The sequence below is a fragment of the Anopheles moucheti genome, chromosome 2, assembly GCF_943734755.1.
Source record: "Anopheles moucheti chromosome 2, idAnoMoucSN_F20_07, whole genome shotgun sequence".
Lineage (NCBI taxonomy): Eukaryota > Metazoa > Arthropoda > Insecta > Diptera > Culicidae > Anopheles > Anopheles moucheti.
The window spans coordinates 10,263,366-10,282,699 of record NC_069140.1 but is presented as its reverse complement, the minus strand read 5'-3'; the positions used below and the strand labels follow the sequence as shown (position 1 = coordinate 10,282,699).

At 44.3% G+C, this 19,334-nt stretch overlaps 1 protein-coding gene across 2 annotated transcripts in view; it reads left to right on the top strand.

Moving 5' to 3' along the window:
• The window catches only part of LOC128299758 (ABC transporter G family member 23), a 38,968-nt gene extending 26,005 nt beyond the window's left edge, over window positions 1-12,963 (top strand). For both annotated transcript variants that reach the window (XM_053035825.1, XM_053035826.1), the window contains 10 exons: window positions 4,649-4,810; window positions 8,004-8,122; window positions 8,200-8,395; window positions 8,474-8,675; window positions 8,749-8,900; window positions 8,975-9,119; window positions 9,183-9,269; window positions 9,354-9,744; window positions 9,818-10,067; window positions 10,140-12,963. In XM_053035825.1, coding sequence (XP_052891785.1) covers window positions 4,649-4,810; window positions 8,004-8,122; window positions 8,200-8,395; window positions 8,474-8,675; window positions 8,749-8,900; window positions 8,975-9,119; window positions 9,183-9,269; window positions 9,354-9,744; window positions 9,818-10,067; window positions 10,140-10,707 — 2,272 coding nt within the window. In that variant the 3' untranslated portion in view covers window positions 10,708-12,963. The remainder of the gene's footprint in view (window positions 1-4,648; window positions 4,811-8,003; window positions 8,123-8,199; window positions 8,396-8,473; window positions 8,676-8,748; window positions 8,901-8,974; window positions 9,120-9,182; window positions 9,270-9,353; window positions 9,745-9,817; window positions 10,068-10,139) is intronic.
• Window positions 12,964-19,334: the final 6,371 nt, after the last annotated feature.

Below are 19,334 nucleotides of genomic sequence, written 5' to 3'. Positions count from 1 at the left end.
ACAACGCTTTCCTTCTCTTCTCATGCATACGTCCGTATACGTTCGGCCAGCACTGATGCTGAATAATGCTGTACAGTGCTGTATCAATCTGTGTACATGGTTTGTAATTGTTTTGTTTGTAGTTTTTTCCCCCACTTCTTCTTGCTGTTGTTCACGGCCCTTTGCACCATCATCGACGGTGGGTATCGTGCTTTTTCACCTTTCTTAGGCTTAATTGCGCCACATTAAGCGACGGCGTGAGGCAAAAGGGCACACAAAGTGGAGGCTTTAGTTCGCGGTTGGTTCGTGGCTGGCGGTGGATTATTCGCGTGCCCCGACAACATTGCGCCAACATGCCCCCGGCAGGCGATGAAATTGTGCATCGCTTGTAACACAACAATAAAATGATCACAAGAAACTTTCCGGCACAACAACCGAGAGTGGGGGGTCTCTCGCTCTCTCGCACACACACACACTCTCTCTGGCGTGTGTAAATTAAACATTAAAAGATTCGTTCACCAAAGACGACAGCATCTTAACCAAGGCATAGCATCGTAAAAGTTTAGATGGTTTACCGTTTGCAAGCGGAAAACTGATGCTGTTGTTCAAAACAAACGCAAGGTTGACACCAAGCACGCGAGGGATGGTTTTTTTTGTTTTAGATTTAGTCCCCAAAAACAAAATCCCCATCGCGCTGATGGATGAGGCGAGTAGCAAATTGTTTTGTGCTTTCCGTTAAAGTGTTGTCGAAGGATACCGGCAAACGCATCATTTACATTTCGGTGCGTATAAACAACCGAAAAAGCGTCGCGCGCTCGATGTATTAACGTACCGGCTCAAGACGGTACCAGCGACTGCAACGGCCGTGGCAGCGACGAACCGGACGACGATCGCTGGCGTGCGATCGCGATGTTATACAACAAACGAGACGGCCTACATTTCCGAAGGTCAATTCAGTTTCGTTCGAGTTGCACCCCGAGTTGCGAGTGAATGTGTGTGTGTGTGCTTGTGTGTGTGTGCGAGTGGCCGTACGCATACAACCACACGCATCCACTAGTTTTTTTTTTCTTATTCAATCTCTTCTCTCACACACTCACCATCCCACCATCGGCCACTCACGGTGACCATCGCGCATCAGGTGGGGTGGTTCGAAACAAATGGGGGTTGGCGAGAGAAAGCCTTGCGATGCGTGTGCGCCATTAGTGTGCGTCAATAGATTTGATAGTAACCGCCAGAGTGGTGATTCTACGAACCATTCCGATCGACCGACGACGCAACTGACGATGCCAAAACGTTCGGTTTCGTTTTTTTCTTGAGTGACTCGTTGTGTGTGTGTGTGGTTGTGGTGGTGTGGGAACGTGAATACATTAATCTTTGCATTTCATCGAATCTGTATTCACAATTCGTACACTGTCGACTGTGTATGGTGCGACCAAACCAGTCATCGCTGGAAGTTTTGGAGCTGCTGTTTAGGGGCGAAATTTTCGCCGTCTTGGGCCAGCTTGGGCGATCAAGGCGATCGGTGATGGCGCTGGTCGGTGTAATGACAGGTACAGAGGTCGGTACGATTAGAAACCGGTTCGAGGGGTAGCCGAAGCATAGCGAGCAGCATGAAAGGTCGCCCCGAATTCAGTGTGCACCGGCGAAGGGGTCGAAACGGGGGAGGGTGAAACGAAACGCAAATGTGACCCTCCACCACCCTGTGGTAGCGGAGGCATTAGTATAGCGTCGGTGCTGTAATAAGTGTAAATAAATGTTTCAGATTTCTATCGTCGACAAAACAGCGCTCCGCATACACAGCGTCACAAACGGGTTAAAAACCAATTGAGGATTGGCTCCGGTCATGACACAAAGTACGCACATCACGCCACTTAGTACCTTGTTTTTTTTGTTGCTCCCACTCTCTCGCTCTCTCTCTCCCTCTCTCTCTCTCTTTCGGAATGGCTTGACCACGCAGAGTGGGAGATGGCCACGCACTATAAGCGGCCATCCTCAAGGTTAGACACCGGTGTGTACTTAGGCCGTGGACGATCATCGTGCGTCGTGGATGATGGATCGCTCTTCCTTTCGCATGCGTGTTTCATTTAACGAGCTGAACAGACCATCCAATATATAAAAAAAAACGAACTCCCAAATCAAAACATGTCACGTTAAGAATACGCACATTACCCTACAGACATTAATATTCTCAACCGTAACAGCGTGTCTGCCCGTCTAATGTGCCCGTCTAATTGAATGCCGAAAACAGGTGCCATCCTAATGGAATATTACGGTTCGCATCTGTGCCACAATTAGTGCTCACTTGTTCGACAGAATGGGTGGAATCTTCCCAACTCCATTATCGGTTAACGGAGTGGAATTTAAACTGTGTCATATATCTTGCTGGTGCAATTTCTGACAACTGATCGGCCCGTCCCAGACAGACAAGATGGCGGCATGCGTCGGTATCGTCGGCAACGGTTTTGTCAGGGATTTTGTCCGCTTTCTGCTTCACGGTCATCTTCTTCATCGGCGAGACTTCCTTGTTCTAGACGCACCTGCAAACACGGCCTGACCGTAACCAAACCTGACGTAATGCAAGCGTCTTCAACTTCCAGTGCCGTGTGGTTTGTCGTCTTCGTCGTCGTACCGTCTATGCTAATGAATGTCTGTTTGCTTTGATTATGGTTAAGGAACACAGTCAGTCCTCACATCATTTGGCGCATAGTTGATGCAAACTTTTTGCGCGACAGAAGCATTATTTGCAGACGTGTTTGGGAGAGGAGTTGAAGCTTTGTTCTTAATTATTGAAGGCGTTTTCCTTTGAGCCCTTAACATAATTGGGTATCATATCAGAATGGATTGGTTTGTTATTGCATCATTTGTTACAAGAAAAAAGAGATTCAAACAAGCAAGACCCACAAGACCCCGCAAGACTTTGCAACACTTCTAGCAACCGTCGACCACTTCAGGTGGCGTGATTTCACTGCTTTTTCAACGAACCGAACAGCGATGATTCAACGTGCGGCCAACGTTCCGGTGTCCTTGAAAGTTCACCGCTGCTGGCGGACTAACTCTGCACGACTCGTTTTCTCCTGCCTGGCACGCATGCCGAATGGAAAGCTCGCTCGGACGGTGCGATGCGAGGCTTACCGGTCCGCGTACCGCGGGGTGTTTGGTGTTTTTTTCTATTCGAAAGCTTCTGGCCTCGGGTCGGGCTCTTACGGGGCAAAAGCTAGCTTCCATAAACGAAAGCAGCTGCAGTAGTTTGCAATCGTGCACACTGCTGGTGCTGTTGCTGTTGCGGCACCAAGCGAGCCGATGTTGAAGATTGATCCCTGATCGCCTGTCGATCGGCGTTTCATTCACGTCGGTTGGAAATTGATCGCCATGGCGGAAGTACTTTCCGTTTGCGTTTATTATTACTTTTTTTTTCGGTGGTCATCGATCATCGCTGTATCGATCACCAGCACAGACACACAGGTGTGCGTGTTTGCCTGGGAAAAGGGGATTGGCCTGTTTGATCATTGCGTGTTAATAGCTGACGAGCTTACGCATTCAATTGGTGGGCCGGCTGGTTTCGAAACGTGGATGAGTGGCTTACGCATGGAATTAGCATAACATGACCTTCTCTCCCGGAAAAGACCTGCGAGCGCCTGCGCGAATGGGAACCTTTTTTTTCGATAGACTCCACACTCCGGGGCGAGTGATTTGTGTCAAATTGAAACATTTGACACACTGAAATTGAGGCCAATATCAGAGTTGGCGTAGAGTCGCGCTGGTACTCTTGAAATTAGACACTACGTAACTTTTACGAGGCAAAGCACATAAAGCACCCGACAAACGTCCTCTGCCTGAGTGTATCTTTCAAGATCACGAATTCCTGCCTGATGATACTAATGTACTCTCGACTAATGGTGACTAATGTCAACCATTTTAATCATCAAAAAACCTCAATTCCTTTCACCACAAGCTGGTTGTTGAGCATGAGGACCCAACAAGAAAAAAAACACCATCCTAGACCTAGTTGAACTGGAATTAGACTGGCAAACTTTCAGCTTGACGGGTCGAGCGTCATTTGCCGGTCGTTAAAATTCCTTCTCGTATCAAAAGTCCGGCCAGGCTTTCAGAAGGATCAAAACCACTGCGACGACCATCGCTGCACCGCAGCAAAACCAACTCTTGCACGTGCGAAGCACTCTGTTGGCGGAGTTAGATCAAGGCTAGATGTGCAATTACAATTAGTCAGCGATGGTTCGCATTTAATCACACACACACACACACCGGGGTTTGTCCGGTTTTTCATTCGCAATGATGTGTGCCGTACGAAAAAAAAACAGCGAGAGAGACATCACAAATGCAGCAATCACCGACCAACTTCGCTCGTTACCTTTTGCACTTGGAACCAACCAAAAGCGCATCGAATGTAACTGGCGGAACAAACAAAGCGTGCAGCACTAACGCAACAAATGAGTGTCGGTTGCATTCCGCTGTTGTTTACTCGCATTTTATCAAAGTTGAACAACAGTCTTATGATGCATCAAATTTGCTACATCCTGTACTTCTTACCTCTCTAACCTTTTTTTAAACAAAAATAATTTAAAGACTAAATTCGTTCAGTTGTGCATTGATTGAAATGTAATTAATAATGTTTTTTTTTGGTTCTTCTTCATCTTCTTTCATCTTCCAGCGGTAGCGAGACCAGTGTGGCAACGATCGACGATGGAGGGACGATGTGGAGCAGACAGCAGAATGCCGTCTCCGTGCGGCATGCGTTCAAATCGTACGGCACCAAGAAGAAACCAAATCAAGTTCTATCGAATCTTAACATGACAGTAGCCAAAGGAACTATGTAAGTGTTGGTTTTTTTTTCTGTTTTTACTACACTCATCGATCGTTTACGATTAATTTCTGGTGGAAGTTTTTTGCTTGGAGGATAAACAAAGCAACCCTTGCGTAACGAGAATGATTCATCAGATTGGTCATCGAATTAAAAGCGCAATGTTTTTTTTTTTGTTTTGAAAAAAAGGTTATCCAGTGTTTGCAAACATGATTGAATATTTATTTATTGCAAACTTTGTTAATTAACTTGATCGGAAGCATGATCAACCGATGCGTTGTTTCTAACTAATGCATATGATTTTTGATGACTTTCTTTCAATAGATTCATCCTTATTCATTTGTTACCGTCAAAGCTAATTAAAGCACTAAAAGGAAACTCATTAAGCTTCTCATTCGGTTTTATGTAATGTGGACAGTTTTGGAAATCTTTTTTTTTTTAAATAAAAAAAAATTTACACTCATCTTATAATTAGCTCACTTCAGATGTTTTCCATTTTTGCAATACGGAAACGATTCGCCATACGGGTGAACCCGAACAAGAGCTCATCGATTAACCTTGACTACCGAAGCAGGAACTCGTACTCGGGGTGGCGTAAAACTATTGTTTAGTATTGAAGGAAATCGAAAGTACAACTTGCAGAATGTACGATGACTGCAAAATAATTCCGTTTTTTCCAGATCGTTTTTTGACGTGGCAGACCGGGAGATTTTAAAGATTTTGTAATTCTCCCGTTCGCTTATTTAAAAGCAAACTAAGCAATTTCGGGTGGGGAAAACCCCCAATCGAACCCCAATCGTGCATTCCGTTTCTTTCTCAACGTTTTCAATCACCGCAAAACGAGCGGCAGCCAACGAAATGTTTGCTGTAAGCTATCCGACCCATCACTGCTCGGTACGAACCGTTCCCTCACCACCGTCACGGAAGTAATTACGGATTGCGTTCATCTTTGCTAATCATCGACTTTTCCAAAACAGACAGAAAAAAACCTCCTCCAACCAACCAGCCGTTGCCTTCGGTTGTCTGTTTTGTCCTCTAATGCCTTTCTACACCTTTATTTCTGTGCGCTTTGTGTTCCGGTGGTGAACCACCTGATAGGCCAGACACATGCGTACCACATTTTTCACCGGCAGCATCCGGATGAAAACGGGCAATTTTACTCTCAATTTATTGTGACCAACGTGTGGTCGGCCGTTAATAGTTTTGCTGTGGAGGTGAGAAAAAATACCTCTCATATTCAACGAACTATGTAAAGGTTTCTTTCCTTTCGGGTTTGTTTACCACGGTGAAGCTAATATCTCTAAAGGTCTCAAGGAGAATTAACCTTCGATCTCACTGAATAGCATGATGTGCAATTGGAGTTTGTTGTCAAAAAGACAATTTCTCATCACAACCCCAAGTAATACACCTTTCACCGAGGTCGAAAGTTTACTGTCCGTTCCGGTACGATGTAATAGACGAGCATGCAACGGATTGTACCATGCAATGATGGAACTCGCGCAGTATACAAGGCCGACATACGTACACACGGTCCGTAACGGTTGCATGGTCAATGGACACACGAGTAATTGTTGTAGTTACAATGATTGGACCACACCGAATCCAACGTTTAGAACCAAATGTAGTGCTATTTTGAGCTATAACTGAACCATTTAATACAACACGTCGCCGAAGTTTGGTCCCATGATTAATGAAGTTAAGTCGTCTGATTGCCGAAGGTAGAATACCTTTCGCTTCAAGAATTACCCTCCCCACAAATCAGCAAAACCTCAGCTCCCTTTTATTTCCGTGTTTTATGATTTGATAACACTATGGCCACGGTCTGGCATGGCCTTACGTCGTACCGTTTTGTTGACGTCCCTGTGCATTTCACTTATGGCACGACGAGTACATTGTCTTCTTTCCCGCGCCCAACAATGGACGTTGATTCGTCCGAGCGGAATCATCCAAGACACTGCGCGCGCCAAGGGTTTTTGGAGGGCCCGGTTGGATGTTGCTTCCGCTATGTTTTCTTCACGCTGTCAGACACTGCCCGCACAGGGGGAACAATCGCCAGCGGTTCGTTGCGTATCGTCCTTGGATGTGCCGCTTCCGGAGCATTGTTCGATGGTTGCACATTGAAGACACGCGCAAAGCATCAAATCTTAACACCGGCGCTTTTTTATTTCGCCTTTTGGGCGCCCCCAAAAAGTTATTACAACATTTTAAAGGTCAAGGCAAATTTTAGAACGTTTTATGTCAAAAACAATCACACATGGTGATGTGGTGGCATATGTTGAAGTAATTGTGTCCCTGGCTTTGGAACATGCCACATGAATATTGAAGCATGTTACGGGAGGTACTTCAAGAATAGTGACTCACACAAACAACCTTAGAGATATTAGATCGTAGAAACTCTCAGGACAATGAGGTATAGCTTTAATTACTGTTGTTCAACACCAGCACAATGGTCATAGAATCCTCCCTAATGCAACACAAAGCCGTCCGGTTCAGAATGATCATTGTTTCGAGATCTCCAGCGGCAACGTGTCGGAGTAAAGGATAGGGTCCGGTTAGATAGATTCCATACATGTACCGGGCTCATGTGACAAGTGCATCCCGTTCGATGCATCCCAAATGCAATAACCGTGCCACAACACCGACCGGTCCGGTATCTGACTGATTGATGGCATTTTATTTGCAAAGTCTGTCCGGAGAGAATCTTTTTATTACACATTAAGCGTCTGCCATATCATCACAGCAGCCACACAGGAATTTGTTAGATCGTGTAATGGTCGTATTCGCTTCGGCCCTTGCGCGTTCTGATGGCAATGATTGTTTATTTCGTTACCTTAAGCAGTCGGCCAACGGAGGCCATCTAACGCAAATGGACATCCCAACCGTCCAAAGGCGTACATAAATCGTTGGTACGTGATCGGAATGGATTCGGCAGACGCGTTAAAGCATTGTGACGCGTCGGGGATCAGTATTGTTGTTTAGTTACCCTTGTGTGTGATATTTCTTGTCTGATCGCAACAAAAAAGGTAGTTCGGAGTGGTAAAAAAACCGTGGAAACAATTAGCTCGAAGTACCATAAAGCACCGGAGGAATGATCGTATTGAAGCTTCTCCAAATCGAAAAAAATACTCTCAAGCCGAATACTAAATATGGGTGGCTATTTAATTTCAATCAAGTGATCTCTTTATTCTCACTTTTCTCTTCACAGTTATGGACTTTTAGGAGCATCCGGTTGCGGCAAAACGACACTTCTATCATGCATAGTAGGCCGAAAGCGACTAAACTCAGGAGAAATATGGGTGCTTGGAGGAAAGCCGGGAACAAAGGGTAAGTGGCGTCGTTTTGCAGGAGTCTCGAAGTCTTGAGTCTTGTCCAAACCGTCTAATGCATCTTCTCCTCCACAGGATCTGGTGTCCCGGGAGCCCGCGTAGGTTATATGCCGCAAGAGATAGCTTTATACGGCGAATTCTCGATCCGCGAGACGATGATGTACTTCGGTTGGATCTTTGGCATGCACACGTCAGAGATCGTCGAGCGGTTACAGTTTTTGCTCAATTTTCTCGATTTGCCATCGGAGTCTCGGTTGGTGAAGAACTTGAGGTAAGTCTGAAATAGCCACGGTTGTTTCTCTGTCGAAACGGTGCTGACTGCGTACATTTGTTTCGCGCGTACTTACAGTGGCGGTCAGCAGCGTCGTGTCTCGTTCGCCGTTGCCCTGATGCACGATCCGGAGCTGCTCATTCTCGATGAACCAACCGTCGGTGTGGATCCACTACTTAGACAAAGTATATGGAATCATCTCGTACACATCACCAAGGCCGGCCAGAAAACCGTCATCATTACGACACATTACATCGAAGAAGCCCGACAAGCACACACGGTAAGTCGGAAGATACTCTGCCGGGGTGAAGTTGCGTTACGCTGTCAAAACCTGTTTGCTCGCCTCGTTTTAGATCGGTTTGATGCGATCCGGTCGGCTGTTGGCCGAAGAATCGCCCAGCTGTCTGCTGTCGATGTATCGCTGCAGCAGCCTGGAAGATGTCTTCCTTAAGCTGTCACGCAAACAGGGCCAAGCGAATGTGGCACCAGCTGAGCTGAACATCAGGTAAGCTGGCATATTGTGCTTCTTTTCGTTGCCTTGTATCGAACGAACACTAATGGAGAATGTTTGTCGTACAGCAACAACATATCACTGTCGGCGCTAGCATTTGGCAACAAAAAGGATAACCCAGTCTACGTCAGCCAGGAGAGTGGAGTCGTCGGACTAAACTTCCACCAGAGCAAGGAAGTGCTCATCAGTGACAGTAACGGATCGACCATTGCTGTAAGTATTTTGAGTTCCACTTTCGATAGGATGCGAAGTTAACCCACCAATTTATTACACCAGATTAACGGACTCAATGGGTCAGCGCCCGGTGCGATCAGTCAGGCCGTCGAATGCGATAACTGTACCGAATGTTCGGGTTGTTCCAATGTAAGTTCTCACCTTAGACAAGATGACCTCAGACGACAGTGTATTAATCTCCTGTACCCTTTTTTTTGTTTCGCATCTCCAAAGTTCACATCGAAGGGAAAAATCCGAGCACTGCTCGTTAAAAACTTCCTGCGCATGTGGCGAAACGTGGGCGTGATGCTGTTCATCTTTGCCCTCCCGGTAATGCAGGTGATTCTGTTCTGCTTGGCAATCGGTCGCGACCCAACCAACCTGAAGATGGCCATCGTAAACGGTGAGATGAACTCGACCATCGGTGCGGACTGTGCGTTCGATCCGGGGTGCAGCTTTACCAACCTGTCCTGTCGATACCTGAGCCACCTGAACACGACCATCGTGAAGGAGTACTACACGGATCTGGATTCGGCGCTCGGTGCGGTACGCGATGGCAATGCCTGGGGTGCTTTATACTTCACGGATAACTTCACCGACGCACTCGTGGCGCGTATCGCTCTTGGTAAGTGATCTTGAGGTTGATTTGCAAACGAGAATTGGAATTTGTTTCACTAACGCGCTTATCTTACCCGCAGGACGCGATGCGGACGACGAAACGTTGGATCAATCGGAGATTCGCGTGTGGCTCGATATGTCTAACCAGCAGATCGGCATCATGCTCAACCGGGACTTGCAGGTCGCCTACCGGGAGTTTGCCCAACAGCTGCTCCGAGTGTGCGACAACAACCCGAAGCTTGGCGATGTACCGATTCAGTTCAAGGCCCCGATCTACGGCACCAACGATCCATCGTTCACGGACTTCGTTGCGCCAGGAGTCATTTTGACGTATGTTTGTCTAGCCGCAGCAGCATTTGCGTGCCATGCCCATTAACCTGCCTTTTTCGCTTTCATTCGCAGTATCGTGTTCTTCCTGGCAGTAGCACTGACCTCTTCCGCTCTGATCATCGAACGTACCGAGGGTTTGCTGGACCGTTCGTGGGTGGCCGGTGTAACGCCGACCGAAATTCTCTTCTCGCACGTCGTCACACAGTTTGTGGTGATGTGCGGCCAAACGGCACTGGTACTGATCTTCATGATCGTCGTATTCGGTGTGACGAACAACGGTGAGATTGGTTGGATCGTCGTGCTGACCATCCTGCAGGGTCTGTGCGGTATGTGCTTCGGGTTTGTCATTTCGGCAATCTGTGAGCTCGAACGTAACGCCATCCAGCTGGCGCTTGGGTCCTTCTATCCCACGCTGCTCCTGTCGGGTGTTATTTGGCCCATCGAAGGTATGCCGCTGGTGCTGCGATACGTATCGCTCTGTCTGCCACTTACGCTGGCCACGACGTCCCTCCGCTCGATACTGGCCCGTGGCTGGAGCATAATGGAACCGGACGTGTACATGGGTTTCGTTTCCACGATCGCCTGGATCGCGCTGTTCCTTGTCATCACGATGCTGGTGCTCAAGTTCAAGCGAGGCTAAACCGCTTGACACAGTGCCACCGGGACTCAAGGGGGATAGCTTCATTGTCACCTGTCCAGGGTTTTCGTTTCACTGTGGCTTCGCATGAACGTCACCCAAGCCTGATGTAACTGCCCTTTGCTGTGGGCGATGCATCGGCGGATACCGTTGAACCCAAAAAAAACCAGCGTATGATCGTGCATGTGTGGGAAGAAGGGACTACAGAGTAAGGGCGTGTAGCATCACGAGCCGTGGTGCTGTACATGAAACATACACACATACACACATTACAATTTGCTCAATCTTATGTCTTGAACTCTCATCTATCACCTTTTATCGCCCTGCAACAGTAGCAGTACTACTGCTGTATGGTTTCTCCTTTTTACGATACAACTAGTTTAGTAAGAAATTCCAGTTACCCGTAGGATCGCTCGCAGAGGAGCTGTTGGCGTTTCCTTTTCTATTGCTCTATTAATTGTTTTAAACCATTTCGCCAACAAGCCCAACCTTCAAGCAATTGGGCGAGCTTTACCATAGCAGGATATAGGCAGGACTGGAATATTCTATTCGAACGTTCGACCGGCACGCTGGCTTTTGGCTGTCGGCGGCCAAAATAAGAGATAGTTGGTATGAAGAATAAATCGCACGACAATTTAGCATGAACGATGATTGGAGTGATCGTGAACGAAGCATGAGTGTGTTTTAATGTCGGTATGTGCGCGAGTAACAGTAACGTACGATTGTGTGTGTGTTTGTGTGACGGGGAAATACAGATTGAAAAGTGCGTGTTCGTGTGGCTATATTGTAATGCGTAATGGGTGGGGGTATACTTTTTTTTTTTTGAAACGAAAAGGGAGAAAGTGACAAGGAGAAAATCATACAAACAAAACAAACTAATAAAACACGCACATAAAACAAATTGAAAACAAACAAAAAAAAAACATATACACGAACGCGTCAATGTGAACTGTGATTGTAAAGCAATGAGCAAAAGCTATTTTTTATTATAAATATGTATCATCATACCAGAGTATTTTGTATTAATCTAATGGTGTAATATGGAAGATCCAAAACAATTGGTTTACGCATGCATGCACACTTACACACACACACACACTGACAGAACCATACCAATACATACACAAAACAGTTCAGGCCACTAAGAATATATGCATTTCCTGTAGAAGTCAGCAGCAGGCAGGAAGATCAGATCAGATTTTGAACAATTAGTTCCTACGAAAGGAAGGAACTTTAAATCTTGAAAAGAAATTATCAGTATAGGAAACATCCCCACAACAGTTTTACCCTCTCGGGGGTTTATATATTCAACATTCACAACATACACAGCGGGGGTGTTTGGTTAAAATACACTCCTGTGGTCACACAGAATGTAATTTATGTTTCCGACTCATAAACTATGTCCGTACGTGGTTACACTATGGGGCAGAATTGTGCATGCATATATACATACATACATACATACATATAAATATATATTAATCCCACAATCTGTGTCTATCAGGCTTTTCGGTTAGACGCGATAGTATTCTCTTTATCCCTTTTCGTCCGATAATACTGTAAGGAGTTTCACTTATGTTTAAAAACTTACCCAACTTATGTGTGTGAAGGTCTATGGCACTGACAACTAGCGATGATATCAGGATCGGTCTTAAACTTTCGACATGGATGCCTGTTGTTCCCTGCAACTTCCATCATCGAAGCCTTGTTCACCGGTTCATTGTGTGCGCAAGAACATTCCCCCCACGTTTTGAGCTGCGTGTCCCGGGAGACTTACGTTCGTTTGGAATGGGGTTTGACCTATCTGCAACAACCACCTGACCGCTGCGGAGGAGCAATGGACATTGGCGTTCTATTGTTTTTTTTACTAGTTAAAACTGTAGTTCGAATTCATCACAGCTCAAGCATGGCCCGGACTCCGTGTTCGAGGCGGCCATCGTGCCGTGAAGGAACAGATACGGTTTAGACGAAAGGGACACAGAACAAACTGCATATATGTTTACATTTTACGGGGAAAAAAAAACATGGAACAAGGAATACCACGAATACATACAACACGGACAACGAACTAATATTAAACTTATTTTGTAGTACGTTTCTTATCCATTTAGCGCACTTAGGCCGTGGTGTTTAAGAGTGGTGTTGTGGCGCTGCCCGCTGCCGGCATACGGCGCAACACAATACCAAGGGGTGGGTTAGCAAAAAACAAAAAACACGGAAAACTAAAACGCAGCGAACTCATGCTTACAAATCGGGGGGTTTGAAGTAATGTAAGAATAGAAAGGCAATAGTAAAGCAATACCCCACGTTAGCGGTGTATCAATGTATCTGTGGAGGAAAAATAAACAAAAACAGAATGTCAATAATATTAAACATAAAACCGAAAAAGACCGAACATCTCACCGTACGCGATTGCTTTTATTGATGACAGCGTAATACATTTTCAGAAAAGAAATAAAATTAATCGTTATGGAAATAGAAAGATATCCATTAGGTAATATAAAATTCTAGCAATAAAGCCGTTTACTTTATATGAAAATACTATAGAGAAAGATGTTGCATTTCGTTCCCTATTTCTGACTTTAATTTGTTTAAACGAATTGTATGGAAATATTACTCAAACCAACACATTTGTGGATAAGACAGCCGAGGTACAATCCGCTTTGAAATGATTTCTCCTACCGGTTGATTGTTCCACCTCAGAGTGTTCCTCAACTTGAATTCAGAAGTGGTAAATTTCGTTTCGAATGGTGAAAATTTTAAAATGAAACGTTTTATGATTCGAGCCTCTTAACCAGAAATGTGATAAGAAATTAGTAAACCTTTCATCTCCTAAAAAAGTTTCATTTTCTGACTCAAGAGTGTATTATACGTAGAGCTAGGCAAACACGGGGGACTCCGAGTACCCAGGTTCTCTAAGAAATTGAGCTGATCTAATGGCAGCATTCCGTGGCTGACCAGTGCGACAACCACCATCACTATTGGACTACCCTACTACCTCTCCGCTTAAGGCCTCCATAATGTTTGTCGAGGACACTTTTAATGGCACATTTACACCGAAGATTATTTGCAAAGCATTTTCCGGTGGAAAAATCTGCTCGAATGCTGTCTGGAAAACTATTCGTGCTAATGTAGCGACAGACAGAACCAACTTTACTTTACTCGACTAGCGTTTGCTCATAGGTGGCGCTAGCATAACTTGAGAGATATCATATATTTTATGCTTACTCTTGCGGAAATCGTACAAATTGCTATGTCTGTTACAATTGGAAGAAGGAAAGAAATAAAATCTTACTGATTGAGAAAAGTAAAGTAGAAAAACTTAATAAAGTTTTTTTAAATACTGCTTAATAATAAAAGCAATAGAAAAAACTGTTTCACGTTTTCTGAAAGCAAATGTTCAATTCATTATTCCGCTCAATTCGGTCCATCGATTTGCGCATGATCCTTACTGCATTTTTTTGTTGACTTTTGGGAAGCCAAAAAACACATTCCGCATGCTATATTATCCACATTCTGACGCCATTACGATCCGCTATCCTTTTCGCTTCCTCCCAGCCAGTATCCATCGTTTTATAAAAGAGTAGAATGGTGTATCATTATCGAGCGAACAAGGGTCGAAATTCTATTACTTGGCTGCCGCTTTACAACCCCGGGCTTCATGTACAACCGACGCTGGCGTATTGTTTCTCACCCCTATTGCACAGCATGGAACCATAATGTGAACACGAAGCGAGTCAAGGGGATTATTAATATTCATACATTTCATCCCATTGAGGTTCCGATTGAATACGGCAAAATGTGATACGCATCGTTAGCACACACATTCAGCGATACACATAGGCGATGGATGCTATGTACAAGCGAAACATGTCCGCGCGGCTGGTGGCCGCAGGGCGAGAGCGTTGAGTATTTTTTTCATCCTGCTTGCTTTCCGATAAATTGTAACACGATAACGAAACACGATGACGTGCAGAGTTTTACGTACGGCCAGCACGATTCCATGCCGTTTTACCTCCATTTTGTGACAAATGTTACCATGCGTACCACCATTTGCGGTGGGAATCAACATTGAATGGATTTTCAGAACTTTAATGAACATTCGGTGCTGTCTGACATTAGAAGAAGCGTAAGTCAACTTTCTATTACTATTGGTAATTATTACTTTCATGTTTTTAGCTTCATTCTTTAAATAATACTTTAATTAGAAAAGCTGAGAGAGAATCGCTGTGAGAGAATCGCTGTGAGAGCCATTACATTAATACATTTAAAACAATTTATTCTTCGTATTATTGATTAACACGACACAAAATAAATAAAGGAGAAATCCGTAAGTATGTAGACAGATTTTCTACAGAGGATAATATGTAGAAAGTAATAGCCATATTCCAATTATCTTATCAAGACAGTCAGAAAATCGGTTAACAAACTAACCTAGTTTATCGGCCAAACAACTTCAAGAGGTGTTGGCCTGCAATTTTTGTCTTTCTGGGACTTTCTGTAATGGGATTTTGGTCCGGTCCACCAGTTTGAGGGTACTTAGTTTGAGCTTCATGCAAACCTTTACAACTCCAAGAAGGAGTTTGCTAAGAACTTTCAAAGCTTGTTAAATTAAAAATAAATTATTTACAGCGTAAATGATATTAACAAAGACTATTAAAGTTGTTTTCCCTCGAACGTCTCGCAACGGATAAATAAAGTCAAAGTAAGCCAGAAGTGGCAGTCTTGGACCTCTTAGGTTGTTGTGTTGATGAAGAAGAACTTACAGTTATAGTAAATCAACCCATTTTTAATCAATTAGTTTACTCATGTATACAACATTTAAATCACAGCTTAAACTGTGTATTTTATATAAACAACTTTACACACTACCAAGTACGGCAGTTGATCTTCCATTCATCTATAAAAATGTTTTATGAAAATGGATAGTTAACATGCGCAATCTAGCAGCACTGACCATGTGGCGTTGGATAATTGTTCGAATCAAACGCAAAACCATTCCCGTCACAACCAGACGAATGACGACGCCATACCATTCGTGCCGTTACCATCGATGCCCATTAGAAGCCCAGGCAACAACGACAACGCCAACAAACATAAACAAAAGAATTTCTGGTCCAAATTGCTAACCAACTAAACGGTGCTTTACCCATACATGGCATTGGTTTTAAGCAATTTTCAAACCAAAACGGCCCCGGGAAACCTTTTTCTTCTGCGCGTACGATTTTCCGTCCCGCCGTCGGTTCGGTTAGATCGCTTCGAGACCAGCGACTAGGGAGTGAAACAAAAACACATTCTTCTCCATTACGCGAATCGCTCGGAAGGATGTGAAATGAACTTGAAAGGTAGCACTTGGATGACTCGACATGTTTGCATGCGCCCATTGGCGTCCCCGAATGATCTCGATCCACGATCAGGCAGGCAGGACCGATTGCACACGATCGTTTAACTCGCCCGTTTTGAACGGGCTAGATGAAATCAGAATAATCTTCAGGATATACGGATAAAACAAAGCAAGCAACAGCAAAACAAAAAACAACCAACGACGGCCATGTGCTGGGGAGTGATATTTCTTCGTACCACGTTTTCACCTCACCTCATCTAGTCTCACATTACAGTCTATTTTGTTTGTCTTTTTCTCCTCCCTTTTTGCCACGATTAACGGTTTCGTATGATTGCTGTTTGGCTTAATTGTAAAATTACGGAGGTACACGCTTCTCGTTTTTGCTTGTACCTTGTCTGTACGTGCCATCTTCGATTAGGAGAGATTCGAATGTGAAGTGAGTGGAGCCTATGAATGGATAATTTGAAAGAATTACCAAAATGGATGGGTCTACGGGTTGGCATTTACGGGTTGCTGGCTACTCTATTTCCATCTCCGATGGCAAAACGATGGGGCTGTACACAGTTACGACGAAGATTGGTTTAGCTATCCGATGTATTTTAGTTTATTTGTCTCTTTCAACTGTTGCATCTAAACGTGTAATGCATATAAACGTTTATATGCGCTAAGGAGAACCATAACGCCACTACTTGGATCACATTTTCTACGATTTACGTACATTCCTGATTAGTCCAACGCCTTCACGATTTTTTCGCCCAAGGTACAGTTTTTAATCGGTTTACTTTATGGTAACAATCAGTGAAATTTCTTAGAAACCTGTTTCGCTCATGTCGATGTTTTAGGCGATGAACAACACAATTGTTTTCAGATTTCCGATACCAGGAGAGCATGTTTTTCTAGAGGTGACATCTTCAGCTTGAGATAAATTTACCCATCACTTATTGCATTGCATTGGCTGGTACCAGGTGTCACCTCTTAAAAAACATGCTCTCCTGGTATCAGCAATCTGAAAACAGCTGGTTTGTATGGAAAGTTTGTATTGCAATATATTACATTGCATACCTTACGGCGCAGTACCAGGAGCTACCTTATATAGTGTATAAACATTGCATACCTTACGGCGCAGTACTATGAGCTACCTGTTCCGTGGATGCTCTCCTGGTACCATATATTCGGAAACTGAAGAAATTTTCCTCCACCAACGGGAAAAGTTAGTGTTAAAAATTTGCATATCTTTCGGCGGTTTTCGATAAAATTGCAGTACTAGGAGCTACCTCTTCCGTGGATGCTCTCCTAGTACTATACATTCGGAAATTGGTAGTTTTCGCACATACTACACAAACAGTTAAAATGTCTAAATCTAAACAATAGTAAACTAATGTTTCCATTACAAGATTTTTATATTAAAATTCAATAAAATTAAACGTACCTTGTGCTTGTTACAACTAATCACAACAAAAAAGCTCCGTCCGCGAATCATGCGATGGCATAAATGTCTTCAAGAAAGCAATTTTCTTGCCGATGAATTATCGATGCGAAACAAACACTACACACAAAGTCCTTCCACCGCATGCACACATACGCTCCGTAAACATCAATCCGATTTAACAAACAGTTCGTCTGATGGGCCACCCATCCATGTACACGCTTCTGGCTTCGATCCACACCAGATAGGCACAATGCATTCAAATGCTCAAATTGAATGTTTTGACAGACAAGTCGTCCGTTTTACTGACGAAATAAATTCTCCCGCTCCTTCTCCTTTCTCCGGCTTCTTCCATGCAATGTCCTCGGTCCGAGCACGCCCCACATCCCTGCGCACTCGCTTGGCGTAGGGTCGCTTTTTGACATTTGCAGGCAGTCAGCTAAATTACATCTCATGAAACATTTTCATCACCATCAACCACTACTCCACTTGACGGTGCCGGTCCATTCTTTCCTTTTCTGATTCTTGGGAGAGAAAGAAAAGGATGGAGAGAGTGAGAGACACGGATAAGGAAAACCCAACAACCGGTTCCAGTGTTGATGAGCACCGGATTAATGCAGCAGCACCACCAGACACTGGAACACAGACAGCTGGCCCGAGAGAAGGTGCGGACGGCTTCTCAATGCCACAGCAAAAACACGAGCCACTTAACACGAGTTCGCCCTCGGAACGCCCGGGACGAGCTCATCCTCGCTTCCCCGTATCCTCATCCTCATCGTCAGGTTTGTCCACTCGAAACGCCTCGGATAACCACCTACATGCTAAACCCCACCTACCCGTCACGGACCGGAGGACCCTGGCCTCCGTTCCGAACTCCGGATGCTCCGGGTGGCGAGCGCTTGTTTAAAGTGTTTAATTCTACGGCCATCGTCATCGGACATGACACAGCACAAGCCGGGCTGACGTTACGTACCAGATGAGTTGAAGAATGAGATGACCGGAAAACTGTCGGCTACCTCAATATCCCCACACCTTCCCCCTCAACACTGGCTCCCTTCCACCGTTCGGCCTCAACGCCAAGCGCTGTTTAACGCGAACCAGGCGCCGATCCAACCAGTTGGCCACAATTTCGGTGTGTGTCGAGGTGGCCATCGGATCAGGAGACAAATAACAGAAAAAAATAATAATAGCCATAATAACAATGGTCATGGTCAGCAGAGCTAATAGAGAAAACACGCACTAACCATACGGTTGAAGCGTGTTAAAGAGAAAAAAAAACTGTTAAAGTGAAAGAGGTGAAAGAAAGACGTGAAAAGCGAACAAAAATTACAGCCACGAAACAGCCAAAATGGGGCTGATAAACAAAGGCAGAACACAATAGTAAATGGATGTGGAAGCTGAAATTGAAAGTGCACGTGCACGTTGATACGTATTCTTAGAAAATTTGATTTTATCACCGGCCTGATGCCAATTAAGTTGTTATATGGTGAATATTTTCTGCTTTGTACGTTTTGTTTGTTTGTTGTTTTGTGTTGTTTCATTGTGTTTGTTTGGTTACGTTTGCAGCTTTGTTTTGATACATCATCAAGCTTTATGTTATGCTTTGTTTCATTTGTGTATATTTGCTTCCTTATGCATTAATTGGTTTTTCTTCTATTTATTTGTATTCTTCACACCTTAAAATTTTATTGCAATCAATATTTGTGGAATGTTATGTACATGTATTTGTTATGTTATATGATATATGTATTAAACAGCTTAATCTACAGAATGCAAGATACTTTCCCCAAACACTATATACAGGTTTATATGTTATATGTTTAGTAAGCAAACTAATTAACTTGTCTGGGAAAGAGATGT